Below are 20,136 nucleotides of genomic sequence, written 5' to 3' on the forward strand. Positions count from 1 at the left end.
AAGGCTGTTTTAAGCCTTATTTTCTTCATATATGTCCTCCATCATGAGAACAATTCCACAGAACATGTCAAAAACACCCCAAAATATATTGGGTTTTTAATCAAGCATTCATAGGTGAATAGCATAGTGGATTAGAAGTGAAAACCTTCCTTTTTCCTTGGTTATAGGAAGGTTTTATTGAGTAAAGAAAAGTATTTTTAGGCAACACTACATGCACTAGGTCATGTCTATATTCTGAAACTTTGATCACGAAACAGAGAGCTGACTCAAGTTTTACCAGAGCAATATTGAAATGAGCTGCAAGAAGAAAACCCTACATGCATTTTGAACTCTGCCACAGCTTTCACTTATTTTGTTGCCATCTTAATCTATCAAAGGTATAAATAATGAGAAAAAGATCAAAAGGCAAAGCAGCATTTAATATTTCATGGGATACAAGACGACGTGAACTTGCTGTGGAAGCAATAGTAGCTTCAGCTGATAATTTGTTTTGACAAAGAGGGGGAAAAAAATCATTAAATTATAAAGAAATTTGCTGCTCCAGTCTTTAGCAGAACCAATCATAAAGACTAAGCCATGGAAAAAGGAAAACATTTAGGGTACATAGAAAAAAAAAATATTAAGACATCTTTAAGTTTGTTCCAGGATTCATTCACATTAAAAAAAAGAAAAAAGACTGGATCCCACTTTATTTGAAAAAAAAACCTTAAACAAGTCCTGAAAGAAGAGGAAATGACTCCTTAAAAAGTTTAATTATATATGAAATAGATTTTACCACCTTCCCTCGGTCTTTGCCCCCCAGGGCCCGTCCGTCTGCCAAGCACTTTTGAAAAATATTGAAGGCTAATTACTCCAGCAAAAGACCAAACATGGATGTGGAGCAAAAGAAAAATAATGAATCTAATAAATATTTGACGGCTGTTTTAAAGCCAGTTTCCCAAGAATAGGAGGAAATAGAGTCTAGTGGTGTTTCCAGATGTACTCAACATTTCAGTCAAACTGATTTTAATTTGGAAACGGCTAATTAAGAAATGTTGGGAAAAACCTGGTCAGGTGGTTAGATTCCTTCCATGACAGTATTGTAAAGTCACGGCCTGATTTCTCTGAGATTGGGTATTCGCTGCTCATCTAAGCTCAAATGGAACACATTCTGAGTTTATTGTTTGAAAAATGGACCAATTGATCCAACCTTTAGTGCGGTGACCTGACATTTTGATGCTTCAGTGTCTTCGGTGCAATCTAACGTCTTGAAATGAATCCGTAAAATCTGCACTTTTCTTTTGTCCTCTATAACGGCTTTCTTGGTTTGGAAAGCTTTATGCCTAATTTTGGAGATTTAATTTTAAAACGTTAAAAAAGCTAAAAAGGTCTTTAATTTGGCATGCTTGATACAGAAGAGAGCAAAACATGAATTTGTCAGATTTGACATTCGACTTCCATTTAAAGTCTGACATTTTGCCGAGTGTGACCCAATAGGATGTTCGAATGTCAGCTCATGGTGGATTCTAGAACACCTAAAGACATTTGATAAAAACATCACTCAGGAGTTGAGTGCTGGTCAAAGAAAAGGCCACTTCCTGTCCTGTGACAATAGCGGCTCGCAAAAAAACCAGTGGCACTGAATAACTGATACATCCAACAAAAGGAGAGCAGATTAACATGCAGCAGGCTTTTCTTGAGATTCCTCTTTAACCTCCGATGTAAAGAGTGAATGTCAAAATTTGACTGAATAGACTAGTCAAACAGGAGTATTCTGTTTTGAAAAAATGAGTGAAGTTACACCAGAAATGTAAAGAAGCTAGAGCTATTAACTTTGAAGCTACGATCACACCACCCTCGTCCACAATCAACCAACCACTTCAAACAAAAAGTCAATGGAAACAGGCGTAAATATGCGTTTTTGTGCTCAAAACTGTTTTGGGCTCTACATGCAAAAACCTGTAGCCATTCAACGTGGGTTGAAAGTTAAATTAGGTTGGACTTTGACCAATCAGAGACTCTAATTTGCAAGTGTATGAATGACACGGATGATGGTTTGTGCCCGGACGGAATTAAACAACACCAAGTCTTACATGTATCAGAATAGAACTGTGAAAGAAAAAGCCTAGAGCAGCATTTTCATATGGTCATATTGCCCAAGTGAGTCTATTTTCTCTCCATACTCTTACCCCATTTGGCTTTGTGGCTGTCTGTTTGTTGGTGTATAAAACCCCTAATTTATCTCAAAATTAGACTCAACATTAAAGCGAAGTTACTTCAGACACCCACAAAGTCAATAAAATCAATATTTTTAAACTAACAACTAAAATTCTTTCAAACAGTAAAGTGGTGTAAGGAGACAGCACTTACAATACTTTGATTTTCTGTCCAGGATTTTTAGAGTTTGTTTAAAAAGACCCCCGTGACAGAAAAAAGTCCCATCTAATGTCAGAAAATCTGACCCTGCCCAAAACTTCTGACTAATAGAAACAGGCATGGTATAGTGTGTTAACCCTATACTTTGCAAATTAACTATACGTTTGACAGTTAGAACAAATTTACTATGTATGATGGCAAGATTTGCATAATTATGTCTACCGGTTAACATTCTGGACCAATTTGTGAAGAGCAATGTGGTATTACAGAGACTCAAAAAACTGCAGGATCCTGTAAACTCAAACTTAACCTCATAAAATGTCGTAAGGATAAATGAAAAGACATCTGCACCTTTTTTTGCATCCATTTATTAATTTTCCACTTTCAAATCAATTCGAAGGACTTGGATGATGAATTTTACCTAGCCTTTTATCAAACACAGAGAGACGGGGCGTGATGGAACTACAGCACGACAAGGAGAGATGAGCATCCACCAGTGCGATGTGGAACCAGCACTGCAGACTCCGTGTATTGCTCCAGGGACAGCTTTACTTAAGAGGGGCAGGCCTATGTAATCAGACCCCCAGCCTGTGATTAATGTTGCTGTCTGTCTTCAGGAACTGTGTGGCTCAGTAAAACTCAGCACAGCTCACCCAAGATGCTGTTTACTGCACACAATTTTGCCCACAGCTATAGGACTGAGCTGAATTCATTCCAACTTCCACCTACAGAGCCATGAGACGTGGACGACACTAGCATTCCACAAACTGAGAGGGAGAAAAAAACAGAATATACTATGATTCCTGGCTGTTTTTAATGGATGAGCACTGTGCTACATGTTTTTTTTAATCATTGGCCAGGAGGATGTTTTGTTCCATTTCTCCAACTCACCTTTTAAATTACTTGTTTTGGAAGGCAATAGGAGTCAAACAGTCAGTCTGGCTCAAGTTATTCTTCCCCTTAAGTGCTGTGAGGCTGAGCAGAGGATGGATTTATGGAGCTCTGCAAGCATTTTCCAGTGTTAACATCATTAAAACCCCCTCCCAATCTGCCGGTATCACTTTATTAATAACCTATTTGCCGTTTGTGTATTAACAATTTACTGTGCTGGCCTATTTACCACATACTCAGGGAAAAGTACAGCTGGGTTGGGAGCCTCCACTCGCCAGGCATCCCATCCATCTGCTAACACATTTTACTCATTACACCTCTAGTTTAGATTTACACAAATGTGACTTATTTATAACAAATTACACTTAAACTGGATGATTATCTTAATAGTATTTTCAGTGTAGGGAAAATTCCCTTAACGGGATATAAATAATAGTACAGGGCGCATGAACCAAATATAATGTTTTTCTTTTTTTTTGCCTTGATAGTTTGAATGGATTATATTTTTCACAGGCTGCATTCTTACTTTAAAACATAACAGTGACTACTCCCTTTTTGTTTGAAAGTTTTGCATTTATAGGGTTTGCACCGTATGTTTTGTTGCAATATCTAGCAAAAGTAATTACTTCTTTGTCTAAGTCAGTTACGTAAAAAATAGGGATCAATAGCCCTGAAATTTAGTTAATGGAAACAGCATGGATAATCTTCTTTTTTACCCTAAATCTGTTCTTGATAAATGTTTTAAGCCTTTAAATGCTTTTTGATTACATTTTTCGCTTGTGTGATGATCCAAGTCCAGAGAATTTGGCAAGACATGTGGACGGGGATAACTTTAGAGAAATTGGACTAAAATCTATACAGTAACAGCTAACAATAATAACCTGTAGGTTATAGCAGCGAGTAGCGGCTGGCTCAGTGGGTTAGGTGAAGGGCTGGCACCCAGGAGCCCTGGGTTCGATTCCCAGGGTTGTCCACTGATCCCCACCCAGACTGGGTCCCTAGGCAAGACCCTTGATGCTGCTGCCTAACTGGGTCCCTGTGCCCCTCAAGTACAGGGTTGTGTCAGGAAGGGCATCAGGCGTAAAAACTCTGCCAAATCACTGATGCGAAACAGTGGGTGCTGTTACGCTGTGGCGACCCCGAAAGGGATAAGCCAAAAGTGAAAGAAGAATGTTATAGCAGCAAGTAAACATCACAGTCTCATCAGGAAGCAACAATGTTGTGGTCTTAAAACATTTGATGTCTTCTGATAAATCTCAAAACTTTTTTAGATTGTGATCCTTCTTCTTTAACCAATCAATTCATTTTTCTCAAGTTTATTAACCAGATTAGGATTCCATATCAATGTGTTTTGTGAATTTTGCTTTTACAGTACAATCACAGAATGTCAATCAATAGAATGTGACTATTTGATAAAAGAAGCAATGAGGTATGTGCAAAAAAATATGTATCTAAAGAAATCTTCATTACCACAATTTATTTTATTTCCAATATGTATGATTTGCTATAAAGTTGTCCCTCTTGTCAATCAGTCTCCTGTCTCCCATACAGAATGCTTTCATATAAATTTTGATTTCGATTCGATCTTTGTTTTCATTTTGTAAAACTAGATGTACTTTTTCTATGAAGGTTTGAATTTTCAGAGTTTAAACAAGAGAGAAAATTGTGAAACCTTGTATATCTTTTAATATACTATTAAAAATTTGACTTAAGTCATCAGTTTTGCACCAGTTTAAAGTCAAACTATAAGCTGCTCATTAATCAGATACTACTAAAGAAAGGCCATTTGGCTCGCCGTTCTAAACAGCAGCTACTTCCAGTTGTCATTGTTAAAGAAAGCCCAACACTCACTGTCCTTTTCACTTTGCTTTCCATCTCCAAGGGACACGTTTGGCACCTTAATCTTTAAAACGTGTCTTTATGCCAGTTTTTTGTCTGCGATGCTGAGGTGGGGTGTAATAGGTCTTTAAAGCTTTTAACAGATTCCTGCTGATGCCAAAACAGAGGCTTTAACAAATGTACAGACAGATCAATACTGTAAATGTATAGCCATAAAGAGCTATTCCCTTGGTTTTTAAAAAGTTTGGCCTGGTTCTGATAAAAGCAGAGGACTATTTTTTTTTCTTTTGTGTCTTCTGGGTTTCTTACCAAAGTCTTTGTGTGATGACATCCACCCAATGGCCTTTAGGGAGACAAAAGCCAAAAGACCGGAGCCTACGAAGGAGCCAATCCCAGAGAAGAAAAAGAAGAGCCCCATGATGGCGCTCTGCATGGACTTGGGGGCTGCGGAATATGCAAACTCCAGACCTGCAATGAAGAACAGTAACACACAGGTGAGTTTGAGGAGTCTGTTTTGTTACAACAGCTTTGAAAAAAAAAATACTTTAACCTAGATGAATGGATGGGGCTGACCTCCTGTCAAAGGTCACTGTGGATGTCTTTTTTCATTGTGTTTGCACTGTAGATATATACATAGTGAACCAATAATCTGGAAGATCCTGAACCGCCTGGAGTCGAGCGGCCATATTGACTGGATTTATGCATTTTGAGAAAAAAAAAAAAATCTGTGCTGTGCCTGAAAATTGGCTTTGTCAAAAATGAGCTATGCAATCTCTTATAGTAGAGTAAAAATGTAACAGATAAGATAGACTTTTATCTGGCTTGGTAACATAATGGGTTTTGCTGAGTGTTCAATTCATAGAATTCTTAATGGTTTCTTCTCCAGCAGCTTGCCTTCAGTGGATTTTCTATGGCGGTCCGTGGTACCATTGTTTGCAACCCACTCTGCTTGGTTCACATCCCTTCATGCATTCTGTATCATGACAGAGAAAGGAAAAGAAAATGGGCAAGGAAGCCTGAAAGAAAAAAATCTCGAGATCCAGTCCAACTGTAAGCTGTCACTGATGATTTCATGGCACTTCAAATGTGATCTTTAAGAAGAGGCCCTACCTACATCTGTTTGTAGTGATAAAAAAAAAAAGATTTTAAAACCTTGCATAAAATCTTTGTGAGAGTTTATTTTATAAAAAAAAAACATGGAGTTGAGAGTGAGCACAACACTGCAAAGATGAAGTACATCTACCCAATGGAAAATGCTGACCTTTACACACATATTGCATTTGTTCATATTCTAAGCTAACCTTTGGATAGCAACAAAACGCGGTCGATAGCTATGGAATGCACATTATAGAAGACTGCAATATGTAGCTGCATTTGGTGGTGAGGGTTCCATAATACATCTCTGCATTGCAGAAGGAACAGCAGAGACTTGCACTGGAACGTCGAGGTAAATCTGTTATATGCTCATGACATGAAAGTCAAGTATAAATAGCTTTACCCTTATAACAAACGGAAAACTACAACTTTGAAGATCAAAAGCATTATGGAAAGGAGAAAAAAATGTATATATTACATGAATATTGTGAATATATCGGTTATTTTTCCTTTTATTGCCTATAATTTGTTTATTTCAAAACACAGCAACATTTAAATAAAAAGTAAGTCTCATAATGAGTATTTTGTTTGACATTTCTAGGCACTAAATGAATTAAAATTCTTCTTCTTTCACACTTTTAACAAAGTTAGAAAACAACAGACCAATTACTAATACTTAAATCTTCTTCTTAAAAAAAGATAATAAATCAAACCAGTGTCATAAAAGAGGCATTACATTGTACTTCACTGCAAAAGCAGAAGGACAAACCTAACAACTGGATGCATGTCTGAACAAACTTGCAACACACTAATAAGGTCTCAGGCTATGATCAATAAAGAAGCAGATAATAGACAAGAAAATATAGATTGAAAGACTGAACACTGGGCAATTTATTAGTTGAGGAAGGTGTATTTCAGGAAGGGAGGACAACACCAATTCTCCAGCTTAAAGACTTCAACCACACAACTTTCCAATGTTTTATAAAGAAAATTGTTGCTGTTGTTTTTCTCTTGTGCTGCTACAATCTCATAAAATAAGAGCAATCCCTCATTCTGTCACATCACAGTGTTCCAGGGACTATTTCTTTGACACCTTTAACAGCTGTTATTAAAATGACAATTAATCTTTTAGCCAAAGTGCAAAGTGGCAGAGAGCCAGATGACGGTGAAGTTTTCAGTACATAAGCCACAAAATGAGCTGAAAGCTGCCACTTACAATACAAATTATTTCTAAATGATTTATTGGGTTTTTACCCAGTAAAATATAAAAAAATATGAAATAAAAAGAAAAAAAGGCTGCTTAGATTCTAATAAAAGATTATGGTTCAACATCAGCAGGAAAATGAACACTAAAATCCTAACGTATAAATATTGTCACCAAATTATACCTTAATGTATTTCTGTAGTTATATATTTGTCATGGGGCCATATTAATGTGGATTTTACAAAGCCAATGATAGAAAAATAAAATTGGTTTGGTAAGCTTAACAATCTGGTTCAAAGCATTAAATGCTAAAACTAAAATAGTTTAGTTTTATTATTCTTGAAAAGTTTGCAATCTAGCAGCAGGTCTTTTATTAAAGGGGCCATACCATGAAAAATCCCCTTTTTGAGCTTTTAAGTGTATTGTACTGTTTATTCCTCACTATAACCATCCTCAAAGTGATATGTTGATCCGTTCACGCATTTCTGAGTAATCTTAAAAACTGCGCTCTCCAAAACCCACAAAAACGAGCAGGTCCTCACGCTCACATCACAAGTTGAGAAAAGCAGACTATTTCCTGGTGGAGGAAGGGAGCAGACTATTTCCTGCTGGAGAGAGGGAGCAGACTATTTCCTGGTGGAGGAAGGGAGCAGACCATTTCCTGGTGGAGAGAGGGAGAAGACTATTTCCTGGTGGAGAGAGGGAGAAGACTATTTCCTGGTGAAGGAAGGGAGCAGACTATTTCCTGGTGGAGGAAGGGAGCAGACCATTTCCTGGTGGAGGAAGGGAGCAGACTATTTCCTGCTGGAGGAAGGTAACAGACTATTTCCTGCTGGAGGAAGGGAGCAGACCATTTCCTGGTGGAGAGAGAGAGCAGACCATTTCCTGGTGGAGAGAGGGAGCAGACTATTTCTTGGTGGAGAGAGGGAGCAGACTATTTCCTGGTGGAGATAGGGAGCAGACTATTTCCTGCTGGAGGAAGGGAGCAGACTATTTCTGGTGGAGGAAGGGAGCAGACTATTTCCTGCTGGAGGAAGGTAACAGATTATTTCCTGCTGGAGGAAGGGAGCAGACCATTTCCTGGTGGAGAGAGAGAGCAGACCTTTTCCTGGTGGAGAGAGGGAGCAGACCATTTTCTGGTGGAGAGAGGGAGCAGACTATTTCCTGGTGGAGAGAGGGAGCAGACTATTTCTGGTGGAGGAAGGGAGCAGACTATTTCTGGTGGAGGAAGGGAGCAGACTATCTCCTGCTGGAGGAAGGGAGCAGACCATTTCCTGCTGGAGGAAGGGAACAGACTATTTCCTGCTGGAGGAAGGGAGCAGACTATTTCCTGCTGGAAAATGCGGGCGACAAATTGGGAGAACTGTTTTGAGTGTGTATTATTGAGCAAAGGCAGAAAGGTACATGTGGAAAAAAATGGATATGGAGAGTAATGAGGCTTCAAGGCGAAAATAAATGTTCTCAGCCAGTGCTAATCAGAACAATGTTCTCATAATTTTAGTAGATTCTGAAATGCTCATCTGGTGTTGTCTGCCTTTTGTGACCAAATATCACCGCAAAATGAGCCCATTAGCGATCACCATTTCTTTTTTTCGTGGGTAACAGACTGACGAGGACAAGGATGACATCATTAAACGGGTGGTACCCTAATGGAGCGAAAGGCGGTTCCTCATAGATAGAGTGGTTTTACTTTCAGGTATGAAAATAGTTCACAAAAATAACTCATATTTCATAAATAATTTCATAAGAAGATAAGGTAATATATGATCATATATATGGATATTGTTTACTCTGAAAGATTTAAGAAAAAGCATAGTATACCTCTTAAGACAGATCAGGATTTAGTGAATGTTGAGAACTCATGTTTAACCCAAAAAGTAATGTATTTTTCATTTTTTCATAACCAGCTGAAGGCTTTTTTTCTTCTGTTTTCTTTCTTTTCTTTTTAAAGACTCCATGATCTGGTTTCAAAAGATGACAGGTCTGGAATGGAGTGGGAAACGACACAAACAAGACATTTCCTTAAAAGACGCTCTAGAAGTACAGATAGTTTTGAGGCTTTGTTGTTGTCATACCAGATGGGCAAAGTAAATGCATCATATGCACCAACACTTGGATACAAATCCAACACATGTAGTTTTGCAAATTTGGACAACCAGCAACCCTTCAGGTCACTCCTCTTTGTACTTCCAAGTTTATAGTTTCCATGTTTTATTTTTTTCTGTTTCAAATGAATTGAGATTTTTCGCTTCAGTCAGGCCATAGAGCTCTTAATTTTACCACATTACAGTAAAACTGGCTGGAGGGCTCAGAGAAAAGCAGTGCTGTTTGGGAACATGGTTCTTTATTCTTCCCAGATTGAACAAGTTGAGATGCAGAAATGAACTGCATCCCCCTGACAGTGATTTCTAAAAGTATTCCTGAGGGAGTTTTGGTGTAGTGTGTCCCAATTTTCATAGTTTCACTCTCACAACAACTTTTTTTTTTTATTTTGCAATAATTTTGCATACATAATACAACTAAATGTATTAGGATGCTATTTATCAGTGCTCTCACCTGTAAGAGATGCTTTTCTGGCAAAAGTGAGATTTTAACAGCAATTTTTTGCTATTGTAGGGCATCTGTACTTTATTTAATGTTGCTGTACAAGAGCGTTTTACAAATATAAAGAGGTCTTAGAAAGAGTGGTATTCTCACTGTTAACACTACTCCATCAAAAGGATCTGAAGATATATTTTAATAGGAATAATTGTCATTCGAGAATTGCACCTCCTGCATTTGATTCAAATGAAGGTTTTCAGACTGTGCCCCCAGTGTACGTAGATTCCTATGGATTTCATTATTTATCTTTGAAAAACAGTGTGTTCTGTAGATTGTAAAGTCCCCAGCTTTAAAGGATTTGATAACCATTGCATTCTGTTTTACCCTCATTTTGCACTGCTTTCAAGCTGTTGAAAAACGACTAACAGTCCAGTTTGTTTTCACTCTCTAATGCCCTAGTCACATGCAAATTTTTGGGTTATCCGGGCCTATGAAGGGGGCAGAGAGGTGCAGACACCTTAGGGGATATCACGAAAATGGAGCGTACCATTGTCATGCGTGTGGTAGGTGTATTGTGAAGAATTTGTAAGAATAATATAAGTTGCACACATTTATGGCGTTTGAGAGATGTCACTCTAGCCGAGTTTCCATTAACTAGGAAATTGCGCAAATTTGATTTTTTATAAAAAAAATTTGCTTGATGGAAACACCAAAATTCCCTTTTAGTAAATTAAATGTAAAAAATACTTGTTCTTATCCATTGCCGTGTTTTTTATGACTTATCATGGGTATGGGGTCTTTTTTTTATTTTTGGGAAGGAGCTGAGACATTTTCCCATATGACTCTTTCTTATAAATTATATTTATTATCATACCATTCACTTCAGCTAGTGTCAAAATCCTGGCCAAAAGTGAACATTTTAAAGCCTCTGTGTATATTTGAGTTAATCACAGAAACATTAAGTTAGTCACATGGAGTGAATCCAATGTTGTCAGAATGTCTAATGTAAAATGGTCAATTTTAAAATGATCTATCACTAAAAAATAGCGGGAAGTGCCAAAAAAAATATCAGGATAATCAATTATTGATTGATGTCTTGAGCCATTAATGCTGGACAACAACTCACAAGCACTTTAAGTTGGAGTAACCTCCTAATGAATCACACAACATGCTCCAAAAAGGGGTTTAGACGTCAGTGCTTACTGCATTCTATCAACATTATAGGTTTTAGCCCACACTTTATATGCAGAACAATACAGTTTGGAGGTAAATCCGGCAGGTCCAAAGCAACCTAATCCCACTACTCAAGAGTGTTTCATTGTTAGTCAAGCTCACAATTTCTGCCTCAACACAAAATTAATGAGAGTTTGTGAGACACAAATTCCACAGAGGAAGTCGAACAACTGTACCTGCAATGCTGGCAAAGATTTCGCTGATTCCTATCAGCACATATTGAGGCACTTGCCACCATATGGGTAAATCTGCGACGTAGTAGATAACGTTGCCAAGCACCTGGTTAATGGTACCATTTGATTTGACAATCTCCAGGCGCTTGGTCTCCAGAATACCTGATTGGAAGGACAAACAAAAAAACATTTGTATGAGAAACAAGAAAAATATTCTTTAAACATGAACATATATATTTAGACAGAACACATGGAATGAAAACACTTTGACAATATTTTTGGGATGGAAAAACTACTTTTAGAGAAGATCCCTGTTAAGGATTAAGCTATTTTGAAGGGTTTACCACCACTTAATTAGGAGCATATCTGCTTGGCTGCATATTACTGCTCTTAGTAATGGGACAGCGCAGACAGTTCAATAATAACAACCGAGCAGCAGTCATCTATCGCAGCCGCCTCTTTATTCGATAGCTTTTATCATGTAACCAGAGGCTATTTCCAGATAACTCCCAGAGACAGCTTCCTATCATAACACAACTTAATACTTCATTGGAGACGAGTGATACTTAGCAACTCTGCTTCTACTCTTGTAAATTAAAAAATAAGTATTAAAGAAATACACAAAATAGAAGAGAGCTTTAGGAAATAACTGCAAAAACACATTATTTTTGGGGAAAAAAATCTCACATCAAATGTTAGACCTTGAAAACTGGACTCCCTTTGCCCCTGAATTCTGGGAGTTTTTCTCATAAACAATCAGAGGAAGATTGCTGTTTGTTTGACAGCATGTCATCAGCTGTCCCGCAGCAAATGGGAGGGTCATTTGTCGCATCATGACATGTCATAACAAGCACAGTGTGTCCATAAAGGTTTGTATTTTTTTTTATATATATATATATACAGAAGCTGACAATGGTGGTTTCCACTATAGCGCAGTTCTTGCTGCAGCAGCCTGACATTCCCATGCAAACAGGAACACATTTTTAGGACAAACCTATCACACTAGGATGAAGGTAAAACAAAAACTACAACTCCCAAGAGTCACTGTGTATAACTGCATACATGTGGATAAATAGAATAATTATTTAAAAAAATGATAATGTGGAAGTCTAAAACTAAATGGATAATCTCAAAAGCCTTCTTTAAAATGTTATCACATTTGATCTGACTCAAAAGATCCAGGTCAGAACCCTTCTGCACTCTAGTTGTGTATTCACCAACTATTCTGTGACCAATGGCCACACCACAGCACCATCTTAAACCCTTTTTCTACACTCGCAGAAGTCGGAATTGCTTTTAGCCGTACGCTGAATTTATTTTGCCTGAATTTAAATGGAGGGATTGATTTTTTTTTCCTCCCCAAAAGGAAAAAACATGGAAAAATACATACCTGTTCCTTTTAGAGGGAAATATCAAAAGATCAATCCTTGTGAGGAATTACTTTTTCCATTAATATGATGTAACTAAACGTCTCGCAAAATAGTTTCTTGTTGAATTTGTAACAGAAATGATTTCATCCGGAATACTACCGGTATTTCTCAATTATAACATGTACAAATACAAGAAACAGCTTTTATAAGAAACAGAATTTCTTAATTTAGCTTTCTGTGGAAACATTTTTTTCTAATTGACAGTAAAACATATTTACAGTAGTTGGCATGTTTTCTTCTGAAGGAATTGAAAATCTGATTGTTACTAATATTTGAGCATACAAGGAAACATACAATTCATAAATCAATATAAAAAACAATCAAAAGATTTAGTGCATTTTCTATTGGGGGGAAAAGGGCTTATGATTATAAATATATCTTAATTTATACTCATTTGTTAATTATTTAGATTTAGTGCTAACAACTGTTGTCACATTTTATTTGGTGCATGTTTAACAGTTGGGAACTGGAAAAAGTCCAGCAGTCAATTTGAAAGGTCAATGTGGAGAATGTATTGCTCCCATGGAAAAAAAAAGGAAAAAAGGAGCAATTGTTGAAAAATATAATGAACATTGATTTTTCAGAGGGCTGGACAGTGCGGTGGTTAGCACTCTCGCTGCACAGCGAACAGGTTTGAATCCTGTATGGCTCCTTCTGGTGTGGAATTTGCATGCGTGGGTTTTCTCTCACGGTCCAAACGCGGGCTTCATCGCTTGATTGGTTAGTCTAAATTGTTATTTGGGTGGGAACGAGTCTGTGTGTGTGCGGCTCTGTGATCAACTGTCCAGGGTGGACCCCGCCTTTGCCCTGAAATTGAAATAGCTGTGACAGCCTCCGAAAATCCCTGTGACCCGCGCAAGGCTAAGAGGAAATAGAGAATTTTGCTATTTGCTGCTTTACCTTTTTTTTCCAAGTGTAAGTACATTAAAGCCCACTGATGAGTCTTTCTTTAAATAATCAATAGGAGGTAAATAGGTCTTAGATGCATTGCTGAATTCATGCGCAGAAATAACAGACCTGTGGGCAGCTGCGCTCTGAATAGAAAGTGATGTTGGATTGATTTGGGAACTGAAAGTTCAACTGCGACTGGGAATGCACATGATTTCTGTAGAACTATGACGCTCCAGAAATGAACTGACTCATTTTCAAACATTTAAATTAACCAAAGAACAGAGAAAGAAGAGCTGCTGTCCACCTGACTTGGTTCAAATTAGTTTAAGAAAAACATGGGTTTTTGTTTTCACTAACTTTCAAAAATTGGAATAAAAAGGAGAACCATTGTTTTTACAGAAAAAAATGTAATTTTGCAGTGATTCTTTTTTTTTCTTTGTAGTTTAAGGATGAAAATGATGGTAGTAGCAAGTGATCATGCAGGTAAATTATATGTAATTAGAGGTTTTAGTCTGCTTCAAATGAGGTCTGGAGATGAGATGGACAATACAATTATGTTGATATTTTCATTAATGATTTAATCCTAATCCTAATCCCAATATTAGCCAGGTTGACTGCTTTGCTAACTTCCCTATTATACAAATAAAGGATTAGGCAAATGACTGTAAATCCTATGGCGTTGGAAACTGCTAATTTTTGGACCATTTATTTATTATTCTCTCATTTCTTTTCAAGAGCAGATACTTCTACTAGCAGGGGGGGGTTGCCTCATGACTCTCTGTAACGCAGAACATGAACTCACCTGCTGCCACTGCTGACCACATGACGAAGAACATCCCCACTGCAATCCTCTTTAGAGAAGAGGGCAGCAGGCCGCGGCGTTTCAGGACAGGGTCCACCACTTTGTCTTTTAGAGGAATCAGCATGAGGATGAGCACTGCGTCAAACATGGTGAGCCACGCAGCCGGGAACTGGAACTTCATCTGGGGGGATTCGGAGAAAAGGAGATCGCATCAAAATCTGCGGGAGAATGAAAAGCCGGCACAAAGTAATTGCTCTCCCAACAGAAGTTGGCAGTTTTTGTGTTCTCATATGTGGGTGCTGGGGAGCACGGCTCTGTCTGGATATTGCTTTGGCACCCCCAGGTGGCCAAATTCAAACACAGTTCGATGAAAGAATATTCATCTACTTCACAACCCGACAAAAATTGACTAAATAAATATGAAGGTAAATATATTTACAATCAGACGTGCAGCAGAAAGTGCAGTTCTTTTGTTAGTAAGAATATTCATAAGTGGAAAGCCCCTAACAACTGTTGTGAGTCTTTCCAAGAGAGGACTTCCCAGCAAATTTAACCCAAGGTCAGGCAGCGCGCTGCTCAGAAAAATGCAATAAACCCAGGAGCTTCAGAGGCGTCATGGTGCAGGGGGAAAAGGTAACATCCATGACAGCACAATTACAACAAGTATGGAGGGTTTAGAACGCTTCCAGGAGGAAGTGGCATGTGCCTAAAAACAACAGAAAAAAAGAATCATAAAAGAAACATGGATTCTAACACACCTACTTTTGAAAAAAATACAGAAAGTTGAGGACCAGACATCAACACAGCCTAAATGCTGCTTCGGGATCTTATCAATTCCCCCAAAACCTCGACAAATTGAAGCGATGAGATAAAGGAAAGTGGACCGGCATTCCTTTAAAAAATGTGAGAAAGATAACACAAATAATTCTATTTCATTTTGTTGCTGATAAAGGTTTTCAAACCACTAGTCATGCTGATGGAAACTTTCTTTTAGCCAGTTTTAGGATCTACAAAAGACTAAATACATATTTTCCTAACGTAACAAAAAGGAAGAATGTTTGTCTTTTTAAATATCTGTAAGTTTTCTATGTTATCTAATCTTAGAAAAGAGCTAGGAATGAGAAAACAGACTTTGTGATATTGAACCTAGAAAACCCAACAACTACTTAAAATTTCATGCATTATTTTACCAAGTGAACAATCAAACGGCGCCAAATTGCTGGAGCCCTTTTAGTCATTTAAATTCAGGGTGCCGTCAAAGTTCCTGATGTCTCTCTGGTTTAACAAAACTGATAGAATCATTTATTTTCAAATTGAATTTCCACTTCTTGAAGTAACTGCGAGCGATCTGTACATAGTTCCTCAGAGAGCATTTTGCTCTTGTTTGCACTTCAGAATACTCAGAATGACGGGATGTTCTACGTGAGAGGACTCCTTTGTAGGAACAAAAGCCTGACAGGAATTATGAGCGCTCAGATCTTTATTCATGACTGTATGAGCTTTGTTGCACAGTACACACACAACAGAACGCTTTCGTTTGAAGGACTTCAACTCACAGAACAGATCCTGCCTCATAACAGCCCGATTAGACAGGGAAATACTATGATCATAATTAAAGTGCAACTAGTTTACACCAAAATTGTTATTTTATTTAGTAAACTAATAAATTAACGTGCAGACTTTAGGTTTTTAAGAACTAAAAGTGTTTAGTTTGTTAATTTAAAATAACAAAACAATCTTTATGATTGAAATCCCTTACTTATTGGAAAAATGTCTATTTTGAAAATGAGAAAACTTGTTGGGATAGCTGTGTTAATGTTAAAAAATAAAACACAATGGTCAATAAAATAACCTCACGCTGAAAAAATGAACACTTTAATTTTAAATATATTAATTAAAAGTGTGTAATCCTTTTGAGTTGCTCAACAGAATTAAAAAAATTAACAAAATAAAAAGGCAAAATCAAAAACGGCTGCAGCGTTAACTGTTTTGTTGCTCAATTTCGTAGACAATCTCTGCAATCAGACATTTCCTGTCTTTGGTCGTGTGTTTTCTCCTGATGAGCAATCTGTTCTAATTCTCTAAGGTTTGAAGAGAGAGCTCATTTCTGATTTTTCACAAACATTCAATGGGATTTAGATCAGAGCTCCATAAAACTACATTTAGGAAAAAGTCCAACGTTTTGGTTTACAGTTGTTCCTGTGACCGCCACAAAAATACGACGCTGCTTGGAGATCGTTTTAACCTTTATCATGTTTATCTGGGATTGTTTTCCAACTTTCTGAGAAACTTTCTCCATCACTTCCTGTGGTCCATGTCACCAGACAGCACGGTGGGTTCTGCCACCATTTAAAGCAAGCAGACTTTAACATGTTCCTACAGTCTAATAATGATTTTCAATCTCTTTTCTTCAGGCACGTTTCATTAGTTTAAAACGATTCTCTACAGCCATAATTCAAAAGCATCTGCTTTTTGTGTTCGTAGATACTACTGTAAATGTATATTTGGCTTTCCTAAAGAGACTGACAGCATGCATTTGTTTTGAAATGCTGTACTTTTAGCTAAATGTTAAGAGCGATTTGAGCGTGTAAATCACAGAGACATCTAATCTCACTTCCCTTTTGAGGCTGAGACATGTCAGTGGAAACGCCTCAGTTTCCTCTTTATTACATAATGCAATCTTTTAAAGAATTAAGCACAATCATGCTGTTTGACATCATTTGAGAAGATGGGTAGATTGCAGAAAACGAAACAAAAAAAAATGTCTAATAATAGGGAGTAGCTGAGTATGCAAAAACTAAAAGGAGGTTTTTGTGAAATCCAATCCTGTGTTGGACTGTTGCGTTTCACTTCACATTTTCTATTAAACTAGTTCACTTCACACCTTAAGCTCGAAAAGCTTCCTTTAATATTTATACTGCACTTTGAAGTCTGTTCAATTTGATCTCTTCGAAGGCTGAGTATTTTGAGGAGTCGTATATCATGTGGAGCGGCTAGAGGAGATATCAAAGCCCTCCAGAACTCAACATACAGCACAATTTGTGGGGGCGAGTTACATCAGCAACAATCACCAGGAAGCATCAGGTGGAGGCGCTGCTGTGGAGAGATACAGCATCCAGGTTGTTAATCTGAGCGGTATTAGTCTGGTTTGACCTAATCCTCAAGGCATTACAAGCCTTTGCTGTTGGCTCCAGCTGTTTCCTGCCATTGTGTGTCAGTGACCAAATGACTCCTTTAGTATTAAAAAAAAAAATGAATCTGGTTCCTAATTATTACTGTAATTGAAATGCTGGTTGGAGCGCACTGCCATCATTTTTATGCTTTTAATGCTCATAGACAGACCATGTTATTTTTAATACTGGTGAGAAGAAGAGAAAAAAAAAACATGCATCCAAATAGATACCTATTCTGCATTAGTTACCTCATGGGAATCAGTTGAAATGTTTGTGGATGTACCAGGAATCCTTAGATGGAGGCCCTGCAGGACATACGTTGTCTGCATCTGTAACCCAACACAAAAGTAAAACAGTGATGCTACACTTCATGAATAAAAGTGTCTCTAGTGTACATCACTGCAATCTTATAAAGACAAAGTGGTTTTACCTGGAAGTACACCGTCCAGTACGGGATGAGTGCAAAGAAAACTGGAAGAGTTTTCAACAGTGCTTTGACTTCCTCCACTTTTTCCTCTGGAAATTTCCCCCCGTAAGTCACTTTTGCACTGTCCAATAGTGTTGGTTTGTCACTTTGAAGGAAGGAAGAAAATTATTTTAAGAGTGTGGAGAGATTTTCAGCAAATATTGACAATAAAAAATCTTTTTTTTAAAAGTGTTTAAATGTGAGGCTTATCAGCCGTCTAATTTTACCCTCTGTCTTGATGTTTTTAGAGACAGAAAAAAATGCCTTTTATTCCCAGCTCTGACAATAAAAAATAAATAATTCTTAAAAGACTGTAAGATTTTCCAGTTTACAATATTAATGTCAAGTTTTTGAGTCCCCAGTGCTACTTCGGTTCAAAGACATTATAAATCCCGTTAGAATAAGTTGTAGCCTCCAGGAATAAAGATGAATGCATGAACCAGTAGGAAAAAAAAAGGTGTTATGGAGTGGGATCAAAGCAGGATTTAAGATAAAGGTCTATCTAAACATGCTGAAGCTGCCTGTCAGCTAGAATTGGAAATAAAAAATGAAATAAATATAACAAGAAAAATGGCTTTTATATACAATTCCATCCTTTTTATTTTTTTATGCATCAGAGAGATACTCCGCAAACCACCGTACGACCACCACATGTATATTTATATTTCTTACCGAAGCAAGTGGGGCTCCTTTGGTTTCTTTGAACAGCAGGCAAAGCTCAGGATCTTGAACATGTCCGTGAAGGCACTGCCGTCAGCGGGCTTGGTAATGAAAACAGTGCGTCCCAAGAGAAAGACCAGGAAGGACACCCCGAGGCACACGGTGGGGATGATGTAGCCGAGCTCGAAGCTGAAATTTTGCTGAATGTAGGCCACGCATCCCAGTGACAATATGGCTCCAAGGTTGATGCACCAATAGAACCAGTTGAAGAATCGACGAGTGGCCTCGGGTCCTCTGTCTTTGACCTTTGATTGCACACAGAAAAGGATCAAATTGACCACATGTCACACATGCTGTTGTTCATATAGAGGAAAGGACAACTTCTGAAAAGTTGCCGGTTACCTTTCAGCCAATTTAGAGAGCATCTATTAGGGCCCATCTTAACCCTGACTGAGCCCTTTGATTCATGTTTATGACAGGGAAAGACATGTGGAAGGCCTTGTCTGAATGGAAATTACTCCATTATAAAAGTCATCCCTCACTTGATGAGTCCGATTCATTTGACAGCACTGCACCAACGTGTGTCATTCATCATTTCCTGTCATGACACTGCACCCGAGGAACTACGTTACGGAGGTTTGGTCAGCCGTTGTAACACAAAGTTACTGAGACATTTGCTACTAATTATTTCAAAGGACAAAAAAAAAGAGAGAGAAACCCATTTAAAAAGGGAAGGCTAATTCCACTGAACTTGTACGCTTCTAGGAAATATTACAATGTAGTGAACAAATGCAGTGTGGGTAGAGATATCAGAATTCCAATGCCTTTTTTTTAAGTGCACCACAGGGAAAGATTAATGAAAGTTTCACCGTTTTATCTGTATCAATTCAAAAGATCTGTGCTTATTATGATATGAACTGGTATCTGATAACTTCAATATAACAGAAATGTACATTGCAATAAGATAAAAGTAATAAAAAGGCAAGTGAAGACATTTTTTCCCCTGTTTTAGCAAAAGTTTGACATCTTCTATATTTTCCAACCACTTTAAGTTGTACATTTTTGCTAATATAGCCACTCAAATAAGGCAAGACCATCCACATACATGCACCAGAGACCATTGCATGGTTTCTAGAAAACAAGTCGTGATACATTGAAGGTTATGTCAGGAAGTCCTAGTGACAAAAATAATCTATTTGAAGTCAGATAGCTAAGATACTTCACACATTGTGTAGAGAATGACACACAACACCTCCGGTTGTTTGCCATCTCTCCTCGAAGAAGACATTTAGACTTTTATTAAAAAGGAAAGAGATAAACATTGCATGTATATGATAAAAAAGAGGATTTTGAAGAAATCCCCCAAAAAACTTCAATATCCCA

General features: G+C 37.7%; 1 protein-coding gene across 1 annotated transcript in view; it reads right to left on the reverse strand.

The window, feature by feature from the left end:
• The window catches only part of slc15a4 (solute carrier family 15 member 4), a 31,190-nt gene that overhangs the window by 4,445 nt on the left and 6,609 nt on the right, over positions 1 to 20,136 (reverse strand). Inside the window, exons 3-8 of the mRNA XM_024276116.2 lie at positions 18,766 to 19,058; positions 18,058 to 18,199; positions 17,876 to 17,956; positions 14,455 to 14,635; positions 11,335 to 11,493; positions 5,395 to 5,553 (exon numbers count right to left, since the gene is read on the reverse strand). Coding sequence (XP_024131884.1) covers positions 5,395 to 5,553; positions 11,335 to 11,493; positions 14,455 to 14,635; positions 17,876 to 17,956; positions 18,058 to 18,199; positions 18,766 to 19,058 — 1,015 coding nt within the window. The remainder of the gene's footprint in view (positions 1 to 5,394; positions 5,554 to 11,334; positions 11,494 to 14,454; positions 14,636 to 17,875; positions 17,957 to 18,057; positions 18,200 to 18,765; positions 19,059 to 20,136) is intronic.

This window comes from Oryzias melastigma, linkage group LG9 (genome assembly GCF_002922805.2).
Source record: "Oryzias melastigma strain HK-1 linkage group LG9, ASM292280v2, whole genome shotgun sequence".
NCBI lineage: Eukaryota > Metazoa > Chordata > Actinopteri > Beloniformes > Adrianichthyidae > Oryzias > Oryzias melastigma.